This window comes from Psammomys obesus, unplaced genomic scaffold (genome assembly GCF_907164565.1).
Source record: "Psammomys obesus unplaced genomic scaffold, mPsaObe1.curated_primary_1811, whole genome shotgun sequence".
NCBI lineage: Eukaryota > Metazoa > Chordata > Mammalia > Rodentia > Muridae > Psammomys > Psammomys obesus.
Window position 1 is genome coordinate 548303 of NW_026587382.1, and position 18239 is coordinate 566541.

Here is an 18239-nt window from a genome sequence, read left to right on the forward strand (position 1 = left end):
TAAACATTGATTATCACGAGGTATTAAGAATTATTTGCCAGGCGTGGTGAGGCACACCTTTAATCCCAGCACTCAGGGAGGCAGAGGCAGGCAGATTGCTGTGAGTTCAAGGCCAGTCTGGTCTACAAGTCCAGGACCACCAAGGCTACACAGAGAAACCCTGTCTTGAAACAAAACAAATATAATTCTTTTTTTCTACATAGTTTTCTGTAATTTCTAAATGGTCTGCAATAAATATGTTATAAACTTTTGTACAAAAGCATTTTATTTTTTCAAAACGAAACAAGCCTGGCTTTCAGGCTTGCTTCCAGGAGGCTACATTAGCTCGTATCTCCACTGAGGCTCTCCTGGCTGTAGACAGAATCTCTCTCCACAACTCAGCAGCCCATAATTTGATTTCAGACGCAACTAAATATAGCATCAACTTTGGTATGAGGGATGGAAACCTGAGCTCCCTGCCCCTCCCCCACGGCAACAGGGAATTCTTTTCCAGACAGGTGGCTTGGGAGCCTTGCTTAGTGTCAACTGGCCCTCAGTTTTGTCCAGTCCTGGTAACATTTTAAATGAACATTGAGGAGAGGAAGGGATTCTAATCTCAAGAGCAGGGTGGTTTTAGCTACAAACTAAGTGGTGGGGTTGGGAGATTCTAGACCAGGGAGTTTTCAAACAGGTCCTATAAACTTCAGTGTTTGTTATGCTGTGTCTCCCCGCACTCCCCCCCCGCCCCCACACACACACCCCGGGTTCCTATTGGTGACTAGAACTTAACCCAAGAAACTGAGGTAGTTGAAAACTTCCCTCCACCGCACAGGCTCTTTGCAGTTGGGCCAGGCATGCCAGGTCTTTCCTGGAGTTTCACTGCTGCCTGAGGAAATGGATTCCTTCTGAAGGAGCCTTGTTAGTCCGTCTGTCTTCAGAAATTTGGAGAACACAGCTCTGGGCCGTACCACCGGCCCTCATCAGAGCCCGGGCTGAGTGGAGCCTTCCTGTTCTCCACTGTGCCATTTGCAAACAAATCTTAACTAAATTGACACTGCCGAACACGGTCGCCCAACGGTTTTCGAAAATTAAAAGGCCAGGGGTGATGCTAATGATAACAGTGATCATGTGACTTAAGAAAAAGGTTTATTTCAGAGCTAAAAAGAGAGCTCCGGGAGGCAAGCCCTCTCATTACAGCACGTCTGTCTTGTTTAAACACGGACACCTAAGTAGATGCACAGGGGCTGGGCAGCCCCCTCCTTGGAAGGAAAGGTTCTCCGAGCCATCTCAGAACAGCCACGGTGGAGAGTCCACCTCCCGGGCGCCACTCTTGAGTCTCTTAAGGCGTTTGAAACGTGGTGGGGTGTTCGGGAGCCCTCGGCCTCCTTGGAGCTTCTGGCAGAGCCCAGTTGCTGTGGGAACTAAAAAGGAAGGAGTCAGGAGAGTGTAACACCAGGGTTTGCTTGAGCTGGAGACCCAGCTAATAAGGCCGCACGGTTATGGTTAGCAGGGCTCCATCCTGAGCGAGTTTCTGTCCGTGGGTTAACGGTGAAACTATCAGGTCGTACCTCTCCGAGGATCTCCCTGTGCCCTAAGACGAAAGTTCTAGTAGGTGCACCTGAAGTCAGTTGGCTGGACTCCTTCTTGCACTCCGTCTCGGGCTCCGAGGTTACCTGTGGGTGGGTGACGCAGGCACACGGGAGGACCGTCTCTCCAAAGGTCCCTCTGCAGCTGGGTGGTTCTACCCAAAGCCCCTCAACGGAATGAGCGAGGGACAGAGGGCACGATGAGGGTCGTTGAAGGCCACCTCTGCGGGCATCGTTCCTCCGAGGAGCCCGGGAAGGAGGCAGTGGAGGCCGGAGGGAGGGCGCGTGTGGCACGCCGCGGCTTGTCACCTGGGCGGGTCCTGGGCTGCAGGGAGCCCCGCCTCCGCTCCCTCGCGGTTGACAGCTCAGCTGGTGCGGAGCCTCTCGTGCCAGCCAGTCGCGTCTCAGCCTGGGAGCCTGGGAGCCCGGGGCCTGGGCTCGGCGGCGGCGGCAGCGGCGGCGGCGGCCAGCCACCTCCGGAGAACAGTCCCTGCCTTGTGCCCGGAGCACCGTTAGCTGAGGGTGCGGCCGCGGCGGATCTGCTCACTCCAAAAAGCAGAGAACAGACTGAGCTCCTTCACCCGGCGCCAAGCAGAGCTGGGGAGGAGGAGGAGACTCGGGCTTTTTGCACTGGAGACTCCTGAGCAAGGCTTGGCATCTTCCCGGGCTGCGGCCACCCCCGGATGAGCGGCGCCCCCGAGAGCGAGGAGAGCGCCTGGATCATGGAGCAGACTTGGGCCAGGTAGGGAGCGGCTTCTCCCGTGTCACTGCCCGCGGACTTGGGGACCGTGCCCTGTTCTCCCTCCCTGCTGCCCCCCACGGCTAGAGGCCTCTGAGTTCTTCCCTTTTCTGTCCTGTCGTCTTCCTAGTTCCCAGCCCACCTCTCCAAGCCTCCCGCACGCACTCAGCTCTCGGGCATGTCCCTTGCTCGGTGACTCTCCATTCCACCTACTCCTGACGTCAAAATCGCCCCGGGTTGCCTGGAAGTTTTTCTGCAGCCTGTATCCGTGTGTCCGCCTGTCTTTTCCTGGTTTGAGAGGCCTTTTCCCCAAAAGACTGGAGTAGACTCCAGTAGATTTTCCCCAGGGATACCTTTAGTTTCCGGTACTTTTAACGTGTTAGGTTCGTTCTCAGCCTGCCACGTTTTCCACCTCAACCTCACCCAGCCCTAGCCACATGTCAGCAACCCACAGAGGCCAGTAACGCTCATCTCCTGGCTGTGGGTCTGAGCTCCCTGTGGGAGAGGAAAGGAAAGGGCTCTCAGCAGCCTCCACTGCCCAGGCGGAGGCCAGGGTGGGTCTCCAGTAGGTCAGGTTGTGCAGATAGTGGTGGAATTCTGTTTTCTCCATCTTGCATCCCACCATTTCTTAATTACTCTTTAAAATAAAGCCCTTTCAAGGGGCTGGCAAGGATTAGAGACCCTGTATGGAGACTAAGATTTCATTCCCTCCCCCTCCCCGGGGAAGAGCCTCTGGGTGTGAGAGGATTGTATCCCAAACAGACGCTCTTCACCGAAATTTAGCTTTGGGGAATTGGCGTGGACAAGTGACTGTTCTGATTCCCGAGATAGACTACAAACCCAGAAAGTAAATTAGGATTCAACAGTAATTATGCAAAAAAAAAAAAAAAAAAAAAAAAAGAGGGTTTTCTGTTGATCGTTAAGCTCAACAGAATGAACAGTTGACTGTGCTTTTGAAGAAAGGACGAGTTCACACCGGATGCACTGACTGAGGAAATGGACTTTCTTCGTGTGAAGGAAGGGTCAGTCCTAGAGAACTGTGCTCTGGTTGGGGCCTCCCATTATTATTTTTTTTTTAAATGCAGTCAGGAGACAGGGTGGGGTTCAAAGCCATGCTTTGAGGATGGGCCAAGGGACCTGGGACTCTTAAGTCTGGAGAGGGGGAGGGCACACCAGCACTATTCAAGGGTCTGAGAGCAGTTGGTGGTAGGGGATTAGACGAGCTTAGACTCTCCTAAAAGGACAGAGCAACTGATGGGTGCAGCAAGTTCCAGAGAGGCGAGGTGTGGCTCCATGGCAGGGAGCACTGTCTAAACACTGGGCTACCTGATGGGGGAGATCACTGGCCCTGGCTGTACCCAAGCAGAGGCCAGCTGAGAGCACATGAGTGTGTGATGGGAGAAAGGAGAGCATATCAGGGGCTGTTGCCGTCTATCTGTGTTTTTCACACCTTAAAAAAAAAAAGTAATTGTGGAGGTGGAGAGATAATGAGGACCTGAGTATTTTTCCCCAGAACAACAACAACAACAAAAAAAAAAAAAAAAAAAAAAAGCAGACAGGGACTGTGGTATAAGGAATAGACCAGTAAAAGACACTGTCTCAAAATGTGTGTGTGTGTGTGTGTGTGCATAGTACCTGAGGAATGATACCTGAGATTGTCTTCCGACATACACATACATGTGCATTCACACACAAATGTGCACGCAGGCACATACATACATGCACAGATACAAATATGCACACACACACAAAGTAATCGTGTCAAGGTCTCACGAGTCATAAGTGAAATGTATGAATGGGATGGGCACTCAGGTCAAGAACCAGCCCTGACTTATGAACTTGGTTCTACTTGTGACTCCCAGGGAGCTGGAACCCAGACTTGAGTACCGTAGATTCATCTCACCAAGTTTTAAACTTCATGTAAACAGAGTTAGGCACGATGAGTTTACAGCCAGCTTCTTCTGCTTACGCTTGCACTTTTGGGATTCTTCAGCACTTGCTTGTAAGGTTGTAGTCGATTGATTTTTTTTCTTCTAATTGTCCGTTGTGTATTGGTACGTCAGTTGACTTGGGCAGGGTCAGGCTTGCAGCTAGTAAGATGGTGTTTCGTAAACATTTGTACGTGCCATTTTGTGCATGTGTTCTCATTTCCACTGGGTAAACAAATTGAAGCAGGATCATTAGAAAACAGGAAATGCATGCTCAGCTTTCGGAACACCACCAAATTGTTTCATAGGTGGTTATAAAAGAGATTTCTAAACAAGGCCTCCGAAGGGGACATGGTAAAAACCGCTTCACATCACTAGTGGTCAGGGAAAGGCACAACAGAATGGAATGCTACACTGCTACAACACACTTAGCAGAATGGCTAACATTTAGTCACTGGCAAATACTGGTTGCTGGCAAAATGCACAGGCAGGCTGTGAATAAGCCCAAGCCCACCACATGAAATGTATTTACAATGCTACCAAATACACGTATAAAGCTCCGTGTGACCGCACTTGGCCCTCTAGTCATGGATTTTAGACTCAGATTCCTCTATGTTGTTTCTTGAGAAAAACTAATGCTGAATGTGACACGATTTATTTTATCAACTAGTGGGTCACAGCTGGAAAAAAATCATGGAGTTACAGATGATGGCTGCTGACTCAGATCCTTAACTCACAACTCACATCAGTTTATAAACACCTATTTAAAAGAGAGAGAGCGAGAAGCTCAAACAGCCACACTGGGCTTGATGTCAAGCATATAGCCATGAATGAGGCTGGCTCTGCCTTTGAAGGCTTCATATCAGAATCATCCATAATTTTGTTTTTGTTTGTTTATTGCAGGGTCTCAGTATGTAAGCAAGGCTGGCCTCAAATTCATGGTGCCCCTGTCCTACGTCCTTCCCCAGTCATTTATAATTTTAACAGAGTGAAATGAAGGCAGGGATATACATCAGCTACTTTCATAGCTAGCTTCAGCCATCAACTTGACACAACCCTAGCGATGATATCTGGGAAGAAAGAGCCTAAGCTGAAAAATTGCCTTGGTCAGACTGGCCTGTGACCACATCTGTGAGGCATTTTAAAAATTGTTAATTTCTGTACAAAGGGCTCAGCCATTCCCGGGCAGCTGGGCCTGGACTGCATAAGAAAGCCAACTGAGACACTCATGGGAGCGAACCAGTAAGTGGTGCTTCTCCATTGAATTTTGCTTCAAGATCTTGCCTTGGCTTCTCTCAATGATAGACTGTAATCTGTAAACTAAGATAAGGCCTGTTCTCCCCCAGTTGCTTTGGTCATGGTACTGATCTCAGAGACAGAAGCAAACTAGGGTAGCTGCCATGGGTGTACATTGGAAAAATACAACCTGAAGGATGCCGAGGAGAGCCAACCATAATTGTTAACATTTCTTAAGCTTTCGGTGGGTGCTGATTCTTTACATCTGGGATTTCTCTTAGCCCTCATGACTTATGTGTAGTTTTTAAGACAAGGAAATCAGATGTGAGAGAGAATGACTCATTCGTCCAGCATGACACACACAACTGAGGAAGAAATGAAGACTCAGATGCTCCGCTCCCAAGCCTGAGTCTAATTGCTTTGCTTGAGCTGTGTCTTGCAGGTGACTTGGTTTTGAGAAGGAGTAGTTATGCTGGCTTGAAACTTACAGATACGCTTAAGCCTGTGATTCTAGCCCCAGATTTCATTCCAGAAAGTCCTGGAAAGAACCCTGCCCAAAAGGTGCTTCACACAAACCCCACACTCTTTGGTTTTACATTTTGAAATGGTTTCAGGAAGCCTGGGCTGGCCTTCAATGTCTTATCCTACTGCCTTCACCTCCTAAGTGCTAGGAGTACAGGTATGTGCCGCCAAACCCAGCTTCCTCATGCTTTTTACCTTGCTCAGTCTGCCCACAGGGGACCAGCATGCTGGGAATTTAAGTTCTCAGTTGGACACACGCTTAGAGCTGCCTATCACCTGCCGCTCCCCTGCCCCATATAAACCTTCTCTCCCACTGCGGCTTCTTACTTGACTGCTGCCGGTCTCTTCGCTGAGCCGCGTATGGAGAGCGTGGCTGGTTCTCCAACGGCAAATTTCCCATGCACGTACTGGCCATCCAGGACACTGGTTTGCTCTTTAGTCAGACTGATGTCCCTGCAGAGCTAAGAGTGGCTGAGGGAATGGTTCCTAGAGATGATGGAGAATTTGAGGGTGAGGTTAAGTTTTCTCACGTGCTGCATCTAACGGCGGAAAGACTGGCATTCTAAATATTTAGTGTTCTCTTACCTGGACCGGCAACCCACTATGTCCTCTGCTTTAGAGATTGTGGGTATTTGACCCAGGGCCACTTTTGTATTAGTTTCCTGTTTCCAAAAACAGTGGCTTATGACAGAATGTATGCAGTGCTGGAGGTCAAAAGTCTAAAGATCCGCCTTTGAAACTCAACTGGAGATATCATCAGGTCTGTGTTCCTTCTGGAGCTCTAGGGGTGTAACCCTTCCTTGCCTTTTCCAGCATTTGGATACCCTCAGCATCCCTGGCCCAGAGCACTGATCCAGCTCTGGTATCACCCTGGCTACTGTTTTCGCTGTCACAACTCTTCCTGTCATTCAAACACCCCCGTGTCCTTCAAATAGGGACCCTCCTGACTACTTTGGGGTAAAACAGATAATCCAAGGTTATCCCGTCCCGCAGTCCTATCTTTGAAGTGGCATGTATACACGCTCTGGTGATTAGGAACGTGGCCCTCCTCAGAATGTCATTGTTCAGTCCGCACACTGGTTAATCTTGGCAAAGTCATTCCCAATTCTCTTCCCTTTTTGGGTGGAAATGTTCCTGCTTGTGGCATATGGGGACTCTGAGTAAGTGGGGCAAGACATATGTGACTCTTACACAAGCTGCCTGGACGAACAACCACAAAAGAAAACCTTCCCTCTTCGAGAGCAGCCTTTAAGGCGGAAAGAAGAGCATATTGGTCTGTTGTTTCGTTTACGCTGTACTTAGATTCAGTAGAAGGCAAGCATTATTTGTATCTGCTTCCTAAGTCTGTGAAAATGTGGAGAAGGGAAGGGAAGTCCATGAAAATCAACGGGCTGGTTGCAGGATTTGATTTTACTTCTTTGCTACATAGTCAAAATTGAAACTTCAAGTAAGACGAGATGTTCATCAGTCACAGGTCTACTGTACCTACCAGATCCCAATGGCAGCGTAGTTGCACTTGCTCTGCTCTTTGCTAACTCTCAGCCTGATTGAATTCATGTGGCATACTGGAGAGTCCTGTTGACAAACGGATAGTTAGAGCCAGAGAAGGCATTTTGCCCCATTTTACAGATGTGGCTTCTGAGGCCGAGGAGGTTATGTGATTTTTCTACTGTTCAAAATTAGTATGCATGGCACTTGGATGATGCCGCTGTCTTGCTTGACTGGTGCTTTGCATGTAGCATTTTGTGGGAGGAAAATGCTTGCTTTCTTCACTCTATTACTGAGATGTCTTTAGACAGTGGATTCCTCTTGAATATTCATCAGTGCTAGGAATTAACTTTCTGCGTTTTGAGAAGGAGAATCTCTGCCTTGCTAATTGTGATCTACACTTGGCTTTGGCTTGGGGACTTTGTCTCAGGCACTGCTCTCACTCTTTATTCCCACAGACCAGATCAGTGTAGAACACTTGCCCCAAGTCTGTGAGCTGCCAGGGCTGGGTTCGGAAGACTGGGGATGTTGCTTTTGCCCTGGAAGCAGACGCTGGCTGCATTTCCTCCCAGCATCTTCTTCAACCCAGAGCTCACTTCGCTACGGCTGCACCACCATTCCAGTGGACATCTTAAGACACCACCCACGTGAAAATCCATCCGTCTTATAAATAACATTTCCACCTCGGCTCAGGACATTTCACGAGTTGTCTTGGGCAAAAATTCAAATAACATTTAAAGTTAGAATGAAAGTCCAAAATTAAAAAGAAGATGTCATGATGACCCAAGGTGGTTCCGTCCAGTCCTATTTTAAAGCATCCGGGCACTCGGGCCATGTTTTCCTCTGCCTGGTGGTATCTTCTGAGTTCTCTGGTCAGCAAGACAAATATGATATAACTTTTTTTCTGGGCCTTCACAGCCAAATTGTTTTTGCTCATAGACTATTTATAATGAACTTCACAGTAATAATGAACTAACTTCACAATTCGCATCTTCATAGCACTATATGAATGCCTGTATTTATATGGCCTATACCTATATTCATAGCACCATCTGGTCTATGGTACCTTTTTGTTAACCTACCTCATCATACAATCCTCTTCTGCTCGTTACCCTATACGTTGTATTCATCGTGTCATGCGAGTTTATAAAACATTGCTTAATCATTTCCTACTCTAAATGTTGAGCACTCAATTATAAAAATAAAAATAAAATAAAAAATAAAAATAAATGTAGAGCACTCATTCCATTTCTTTCTTTTTCTTTTTATTTTTTCTTAAGGCAGGGTTTCTCTGTGTAGCCTTGGCTGGACTCAATTTATAGACCAGGCTGTCCTTGAACTCACAGAGATCCACCTGTCTCTGCCTCCCTGGTACTGGGCTCACAGGTATACAGTGCCACCCCAGCTGGCTCCACTTCCTTTAGCCACCAAGGCTGGGTACAGAAGACTGGGAAAGCTTCTTTTGCCCTGGAAGCAGGAGCTGGCTGCATTTCATCCTTGCAGTTTTCCACCTTCAAACACTATAAATATCCAGTAAATATCTGGGTGCCGAAAAGAATCTTCTTCCAGAGGACGTTTTTGTTTGTTTGTTTTTGTTTTTTTTTTTTTGTTTTTTGTTTTTTTAAACAATCGATGTTCAGAAGAAAAACAGCAAGACTAAACATTTCCAGATTTTGAAAATACATTGGATATTCCTGTGAGTTTTGTTTTCACGTATAGGAAAGATAGATTACAGTTTAAATGTCTTTTCAAGATATGAATCCCCATGTGGCAGAGAGAGAGAGCGAGAGAGAGCAAACTGAGGCACATCAACACAAAGCGGCATATCTCTAGGCGAATCCGTGGCAACATTCCTACTTTTACCTCTCTTTGGGGGGAAAGCTTTATTGCGGTTATTAATCTCTAGAAGTATCGTGTACTAAGATGGTAACAAACATAATATATGGTTATGAGAAAATAGAGGTGGATTTGGGTTAGAGCAAAATTATACACACTACATGTTACGATGCCTATGACACGGAATAAGAAAATGTCACATTTGCCTGCGGACTTACGTGTTTCATCCTTTGCGTGCCGCTTTTGAGCTAAGCCATTGTATGTTTCGTAGCAGAGAGGAATGTGCATTTGTGTGCACTAAGTTACAGCATGTAAAACTTAAATTGTGTTTGTTTCGAAAGGAGCCTTCGGTGCTTGACTTGAGCATTCCCAGGTTATTGACCTCATGGGAACAACGTTGCCAACAGCCCTAGGGAGCTGGTTCTACAGTGACTGCCGCTTCATACGCCCTGATCTAAAATTACTGTGTGTGGGTCTTCCTACACCGGTTGTTCCCACCCACACACCGAGCCTTGCCTTTGCTGGGATAACTGTTCATCCTCTGTGGTTAGCTTCATCATTATCTCCCTTGGGAAGTATTTTTGGAAGCAAGTGCTTGGTGTTTTCTATGGCCAGTTCTGCCTGTTCTGTTACACTTTGGACCTAGTTGGTTTATTTGGTATTTTCCATTATCTAATCTGACTGGACAATGGACTGGTTATCTGTGCCCAAGTCTTCAGTAGATCTTCAATTAAGACTTCTCCAGGTAACATTCTCTAAACGGCTGACAGGTCTGTTGGGCATTGCCTTATGAATGGGCACAACAGGTGGGCAAAGCCTGGCATCATGCTACTGTTTAAGAAGTGTGTGTGGTTTGTGCTTGGATACACACTTCTTTAGTGTTGGATGTCTGCCAATGACTGACGCTGATACTCTAACACAGCCTGAAGCATGCCCTTGCTTCGGGGCTCTCTCATACTGACTTTTCCCATTAACCGAATTTTCTTGAGTGTCCTGCAAACACTGGTATCGCTTGTGCCTTCACCCGTATTCTCTCTCCTCAAGAATGTCAACCCTGGTGATGTATTTCCTGACACCCAGAAGCCCCACATGCCCCTGTCTCTGTGAACACCGAGTTTACCTCATTGCTTGCTTTAGCTTCTCGGTTCCCCTGTACCACCCAGGCTGTCTGCTTTTTACCCCCCTGTCTGTGGAGCCCACCCTCAGAACGAACTGTGACAGTCATGTTCTCAGTAGACTATCAGAACCTTAGTACTTTAGCGGTCCAAGAGCCTTGATAAAATTTTTAATCCCTTAGAACTCTGTAAGCTTTGTCTTAACACTTTATCAAGCCATGTGGAGATAGCAGACTCTAGATTTTTTTTCTTTGTAATTTCAGAATCATCTGTAATTTCCCTTAAACATATCCTTCATCTTCCCACTTTCTCCCTCCCCTTTCCCTCACTTTCCTGGACTCTTCCTGTGAAACAACATTCTTCACAACAATACACACACACACACACACATATAAAGACCTTTTATTTTTCTGTACATGGGTATTCTGCCTGCATGTGTATCTATGAACCATATGTGTGCATAGTCCTTGTGGAGGCTAGAAGAGGGTTCTGATCCCCTGGAACTAAGGTTACAGATGATTGTGAGAGTGACGGGAATTAAATCTGGGTCCTTTGAAAGAACGGCAAGTATTCTGGATGACTGAGCCCTTCCTTACAACCTTTTCTTTTAAAAGTATGAAAATAAAAGCAAGGCCTGGAGAGGTGGCTCGGAGGGTAGGAGAGGCATTTGCTGCTCAGCCTGATGACCTGAGTTCTATTTTTAGAACTCATGATGACAGGAGGGAGCCAACTCCTGGAGGTTGTCTGCTGATCTCCACATGTGTGCCATGGTGTACACACACACACACACACACACACACACACACATTCATATGCTCACACATCCATGTAAAATAAAAGCAGTGAAGAGATCATCTGCCATAAGTAAAACTGAAACAAAATTAAAAGTAAAAACATAAAATATTTTAATGTGTTAAATTCGTAATGACATTTAAGAAATGATTTTTGTTTTTCTTTAATTTTTTGAAAGTTCCATAAGGATCATGTAGCTCTTCAAAAAATCAATAAAGATAGTCAAAGAAATTAAATGGTGCAAGGTTGTGTGAACCAAAAGTCAGTAGAAAGGGGATAAAAACATGAATCTCTTGACACGCAGTGTAGCACTGTAGGTAGATTGAGCCAATTGCCTCACCCTGGGAATATTAGCCATTAATGGAGACAGAGGACCACAAAATGCCCTGGCAGACCCCAAAGTAGAAATCAAAAGATAGGTTCTGGAAGTGTGCAGAGAGATCACCCCTGGGGATCTTGCCAAAGCCAGAGCAGGTGATTGATATGTACAGACGTCTTCCGTGTCTCCTGGAGGATTCAGAGCCCGAGGGTACTTATTATATATTTCAATGTCTGATGACCTTATAAGGTGATGTGAGGAAAACAGTCATCTGCAATGCCCTTACCTTCTACTGTATTAAATCATTTCTCTGAACTGCAACAGGTGGCAGCATGAAAAAATAGTATCCTTGAGGGAGAAGGCTTGGTGAGATAGACAGAAGAGTGTGAGAGAGAGACAGACAAACAGACAGACTGTCAGACAGATAGGAAGATCCCAGAAGCTTTGCAGTTCACTGTAGCTGCTGAGGATGAGCGCCCCATAGACTGCCTCCTGGGGACGCACTTGGCCACGGGCACCCCCAGGGAGAGACCGTACGAAGTGAAGGGTGAAGCTGCAGTCTGTGCCCAGCAGAAGTGGAGGCTTCCACATCAGTGCAAGTCAGTCCATGCTTAGCAGGCTGGGGCACTCAGAATAATGTACTGCGGGTTCTGAGGGGCTTTGCCAATTCAGCATCCTCGCTTGCAGAGCTTATAATGATGGGTCTTGAGATGAGAAAAATGATGATCTCACTGTGTTTAGCTTACAATAGTCCTGCTTTCTGCATCTGTGACGTCTACCCTATTTGCATTTGAATGTGCCTTTTTGTGATTCCTGTGCCAAATTGTGGGGCAAGAGTATTTGGCAACATTTGAAGCAAGGAAGATGTACTTGCTGTCTGTCTTGGCAACTGAAAGGGGATGTGGTCTCAGATGATGTCCACATGGCCTCTCCACTTTGATTGCCTATGTTTCCAATGTCTTGCATGCCTTTTAGTTCGTTCTTTTTGACTCTAGGAGATGAGACGCAGTGCTATCATCTAGGAGCTTGGGGAAGAGGTAAATACTCTAGAGAAATTTGATTAGAGACACCTTTCAGGATGACATGTATAAATCATGCTCAACACTTTCCCTCAGGATTTTCACTTTTCGTAAAATGTCATCTGTTAGGACCCCACGCAAGTGTAGGCTGTCTTTCATAGATAAATTGTTATCCCAAGAAACAGACTTATTTTGAATCTTCATTTTACCTTCTTGGCACATCATGTAGCTCACATTGCCTTTTTCTTAGTGTCACATGATCAATATTACCGGACTCAAGACAGATACAAAGGAAGCATTCGTGCATGGATATAAATAGGGTATATATGGACAGGGAAAAGGTGTGGAGGGGTTGGAGAAATTGCTCAGAGGTTAAGAGCACTTGCTGTTCTTGCAGAGCACCCACATTGAAATTGTGTTCCCTGTGTCGGGTGGCTCACAACCATGTGTAATTCTAGATCCGGAGAATCTGAGCACCTACGCTCACGTGCACAAACCCACACAGAGGTGCCTGGGTATGCACGTAATTGAAAATGAAATAAATCTTTTTATGTTAGGTGTTTTGTAAAGGTTCAGTTTTCAAGCTCGCGCTCCAGTGTGGTGTTGCTGAAAGCATCTGATTCTCCAGGTCTCTTCCTGGCCTGTGGAATTGGAGTGAGGCTGCCTGATTTACAGGGTATGGTTGAATGGTGCCTGGGAAGGATAAGGCATGCCATAAACTGTGATGGGTGTGATGGTTCCCCATAGTAATTATCATGGCCATTAAACAGCATTTCAGTGTAAGAAAGTGTGTTGCTTTATAAAGGTACGCACAGGCAATTCAAAAACTATTACCTGTAGATGTCTTTATTGTCAAGTTGCCACTATCTGTGAAATTCTGTCATTTATAAATTGTCAGGGCCAGAATCTAATGTATGTTAAAAAATCAAACCCAGGCCCTTCTAACCATATTGTATTTGACAGAACTGAATGTGGTTATAAATAAAAACATTAAAAAAAAAACCTTTAGGAAAACTTCTCCACGTGAACCAGACAGAATCTAGCAAGACATATCAAAGGAGTCTTTTTTTTTTTTTAAGATTATTTTATTTTATAAATGTTTTGCACTCATGACTGGTGCTCGTGAGATTCAGAAGGGGGCTTCAGGCCCCTGGAACTGGAGTTACAGATAATTGTGAGCCACCATGTGGATTCTGGGACCGAATCTAGGTCCTCTGGAAGAGCAACAACTGCTCTTAACCACTGGGCCACCTCCCATCCCCCTCAAAGGAGGCTTAAGGCATCTTAATAACATGGAAATTAAGGCAGAATGTATGTTTGGTTTGATGCCTAATACTGTGGAGAGAGACCTCAGTAACCAGAAAACACCAGCAAATTTCTTGTCATACTACAAGCCTCTGTCTAAAAACCCACACTGAGCCTAACCATTGAGATATCTTTAATGTATGTCATTCATTAATAAGAACAGTGAAAGTTAATACACATTTTCTAAGCTGAATGTGGTGGTACACACCTTTAATCCCAGCACTAACGCAGGAGAGAGGCAGGTGAGTTTGAGGCCAACCTGATCTACACAGTGAGCTCCAGGACAGCCAGAACTACATAGAGAAATCCTGTCTCAAAGTAAAATAACCTCACCCCCCCCCAAAAAAAAAATCCTAAACAACAATAACCCCACATTTCTCTCTGTCTCTCTCTCTGTTTCTTTCTTTCTTTTGTTTGCTTTCTTTCTTCCTTATTTCTTTTGATAAAAAGAATCTTCTGGTAAAATAGGAGAGAGCACTTATCTGCTGTGGTGGTTTGAATAAGAATGCCCCCCCCCAGACTCATAGATTTGAATGCGCCGTCACCAGGGTGACCTTGTTGGAGTAGGTGAGGTCTTGTTGGAGGAAGAGGGGTGGGCTTTGAGGTGTCATGTGCTTTAGCTAGTCTCTCTCTCTTCCTGCTGCCTGCGGATCCTGATGCAGCTACTTTCCAGCACCACGTCTGCCTGCATGCCTCCATGCTTTCCGCCATGATGACAGTGGGCTTACCCTCTGAACTGTAAGCCAGCCCCAATTAAATACTTTCCTTCATAAGGTTCGCTGTGGCCATGGTGCCTCTTCACAGCAATAGACCATTGACTAAAACACTTACATGCTTGCTTCTAAGCCTCCCCCAAGCCTCCAGCCTTTCCCTGGGTCATATTTTCTGGTTTATATTTATAGGCATTTTTACAGCAGTACAAATCTAATGCACTGATCCGTTCTTACTCAAAGAAATCATTTGAAAAAAAAATATTTTTCAAAGTTTATTTTAGTTACTTCATAGTGGCAAATGCCACCATTAAAACAAAAATACCGGACACAAATCAACATCAAAGCTAGAAAGGTTCATTATGACTTACAGTTTCAGGAGCCCTTTACAAGTTTAACTGTGTCCTTTCTCCGGACAACTAAAAATTTCAAATCTTTCTTAGTTGGTTTTTGGTTCCAATTCATGTTGTAAACCTTGGGGAGAAAAAAATCAGCCAGCAATACCCATGCCACAGCGGGAATGCTGCACTGCCTCCAAATTTACTCATCAAGTAAACGAAGCTTTTAAACTCAGCCCCACACAGAGTCTCGGCCTTGGTGAAACGTGGGCGTGTTATTCGACAGGACACCATGAGGTGGCCTCTCATTCCCGATTATGTCTTTATTTCCCCCTGGAACTCCCTCAGCACTCCCCTTGCCGACTCCATTCCTGATCTGAGCTGAGCTCCCATGAGAACTGCTCCGAGGCTTCTGAGCTGCGTCATCAGACGCTGTAGGTCAATGACCCCACACCCTCCGTGAGTCTTCTGTGTTAGTCACTCCGTATTGTTGTGACAACATATCTGAGCTAAGCAGCCTTTAAAAAGAGGAGGGTTATGCTGGCTCCAGCCTCGGTAGCTCTGTGGTTGTTTGGGGCTTTAAGCCAGTAGTGACGGTAAGAGTGTATAACGTAGGGAAAAGCTAATCACTGTATGGTGCTTACAAGCACAGAGAGAAAAAAAGCTGAGGTCTTTTTATTTTTCCAACATAATATTCTTATTGATTATTTGAGAATTTCATCTCATGTGCTCTGATCATACTCAATTCCCAATCCTCCCTGATATGACCCCCCAGCCCTGTGATCCCCCCCAAAAAAAAAGGAAGAAGAGGAGGAGCAGGAGAAAGAAAAGAAGAAAGTCCAATTTGTGTTGCCCATATACTCACTGGATCATGCCTAAACTCCCAGTGGCCAGCCCGTTAAAAAAAAAACTGAACCCTTCTCCACCTGCACCCCACACACAATATATCTATTCCTTTCCACCAGGCCACACCTCCCAGAGTTTCACCACCTCCCAACAGTGCCACGGGCTGGTGACCAAGACTAAATTAGCATATTAGCCTTTCTCCAGCCTTTGAGATCCAAAGCATAATAATGCTTGAAGTAGTCAGGTAAGGATATAGTGTGTGAGGAGAGACTGATGGTTTCTACCTTTGGTTTTCACTACTGTTCCCATCTGAGAACCAAGAGTTTGCAGAAAGGCTTGAGGAGAAGGAAAGGCAACACATGAATGGGGAAAGAGACCTAGAGAGCCATTTATGACTAGGCTGGGGAATAGAAACAATGAGCACACCCTTCCTCTTCCCGTCCTGAGACTTTGCTCATGTTGCCTTGTGTACTTACCGTCCTTTACGGCCTAGATTCAACCAATGTTCTCTTCATTCTGTGGGTTTCTTAGACTTCCATCTCTGTGAAGACTATATTACTGCCTCATCTCATCAAAGGGATTTCTGTCCCGAAATCTATGATGGGATGACAAGATCCATAATTTCTTTTTTATTACCAGTGCCTTGCATGAAAAGAGCTTCTCTATAAATGTTTATAAAGTTGGACACTTTAACACTAGGGCTGGGGTTGGCTTCTATGGAAACGTTGACAAAGCACTCACTGTGCAAGCATGAGGGCCTCAGGCTGATCCCCAACACTCCTGTAAAAGCTGGATGTGCTGGCATGCCATGCACTTGTACTTCCAGCTAGAGAGGCAGAGACAGGAGGATTCCTGGGACTTGCTAGCCAAGCAGTATAGCGAAACAAGTCAGCATGCTTCAATTTCAGTGAGAGACGCTGCCCCTTCTTCCCCTCCCAAAAAAATGGAAAGAAAGAGAGAAAACATCTGATGTTGAGCTTTTTATATGCATGCTCACATATGCGCACAAGCCATTTTTGCCTGAACACATACACATATACACTAACACACACACATAAAATTTCTATTAAAAAAAAATAGCAATAGCAATCAAGTCCCAGGTTTCTGCTGTACACACTGCTCAAACGTATTACTTCTCAAGTTTGTTTATAGAAACAAAGTGGAAAGATAGAAAAGCTAGTCTTTGTCCTTCTGTTTGGAGATGCTAAGCACAGCAGTGGCAAATGATGGAATGGGGCCTAGTACGATACTTAGAACTGCCTTCAAGCGAGTGGCCCAGGGAAGAACTGAAAACTGCCACGTTTGGAGGAGTTTTCTACTCATATGAGAAGAAAACACAGCCCTGGGCTAATTATTCTAACATTTAAGACTGAAGAGAAGAAGCTGGTGGAACCTAGACTGCTTGTCAACACCTTCGAAATGGTTTGGGAAACGGTCTTTGTCCTAAGATGCAATGGTCTCGGGTATTAAGTTATTGAAGCTCAGGAGCAACTGGTTCATGGCGCCTCCCACTCTGAAAATTCAGCCAATGGCATTAGAGGATGATGGTGCCACGTGCGCAGTTCGCAAAGGAGGGTGTGTCTGCCTTGTAGGAAATACAGCACGAGATGCTAATGTGGGATGCTCTTTGGGATGGAGGAAGGACACCGAGGCCTCAGCCTTGCTCCCCAGTGTCGTGAGAGGCTAGACTAGTGAGCCAACGTCGTATTGGATCTTCACAGGAGCTGTGTTCAAGCAAACCACACTTGAGTGTCTTGGAGATTCCTTAGCATAAGTGAAGCGACCACTTCCCAAAAATGACTGGAAAGAAACCACAGTCAGCTTGAGAGCATTGGAGTGTCAGGGGGTGGCGGATGGCTTTCAGAGTAGCAGTTACATTCTGATAATCCCCAACTGAGTCACCTTGGAAAACCACAGGAAAAGCCAGCGGCGTGAAATACGAAGTATTGATGTGTGCTCGAGTCTAATATCATACCAGTCGCGTATGGGCTGATCAAAAGACTTCAAGTGAGATGGCGAGAAGTCAAGCAAGTGAACAGCTTTTGCGTGGGCTGTGCCTGGAGACTCTCAATTAAACAGAGCCTTGTCTTGGCAAGAGCACCGGCACACATGATTTTCATGGAATTGTCTTGTTACTAACAGAGTAATGAGGTTAGGGGGAAAGAAAGGAGAGGGCTATTCCTCACTTACACAGGGAAGCAAATTTCCTTTGAAAAGATCCAAGTTTCTCAGGGAAATGATTATATATGGCTCTCCGTGTGGGGAAGCTATCAGTGCCCTGGGGAACAGCAGGCTAGCTGAACCTGAATCAGCTTGCAGACTTGTGCTTTTGTTTTAAGCATAAAAACAGTTCAATCTGAAAAACTAGGGCAAAGGATACACATTTTTTTTTCAGTCTTGGATAAAACAGAAGAACATATCTGTGTGTACATCTATGGGTGTGTGTGTGTGTGTGTGTGTGTGTGTGCGCGCGTGCAGGCT

General features: G+C 45.8%; 1 protein-coding gene and 1 long non-coding RNA gene across 7 annotated transcripts in view; one reads left to right on the forward strand and one right to left on the reverse strand.

Moving 5' to 3' along the window:
• Nucleotides 1–18239, forward strand: part of LOC129673853 (myomegalin-like) — a 186673-nt gene that overhangs the window by 17491 nt on the left and 150943 nt on the right. The window contains exon 1 of one of the 6 annotated variants that reach the window (XM_055603695.1): nt 1998–2307. The exons of the other annotated variants lie outside the window; for them this stretch is intronic. Within the exon in view, the coding sequence (XP_055459670.1) occupies nt 2249–2307 (59 nt within the window). The 5' untranslated portion in view covers nt 1998–2248. Of the gene's footprint in view, nt 1–1997; nt 2308–18239 lie in introns of those variants that run through there. 6 annotated transcript variants of the gene reach the window in all.
• Nucleotides 1109–1960, reverse strand: LOC129673856 (uncharacterized). Its single transcript, XR_008719742.1, has 2 exons — nt 1548–1960; nt 1109–1400 (listed from the first exon to the last, which is right to left on the reverse strand). It is a non-coding gene; the product is annotated as an uncharacterized LOC129673856 (long non-coding RNA).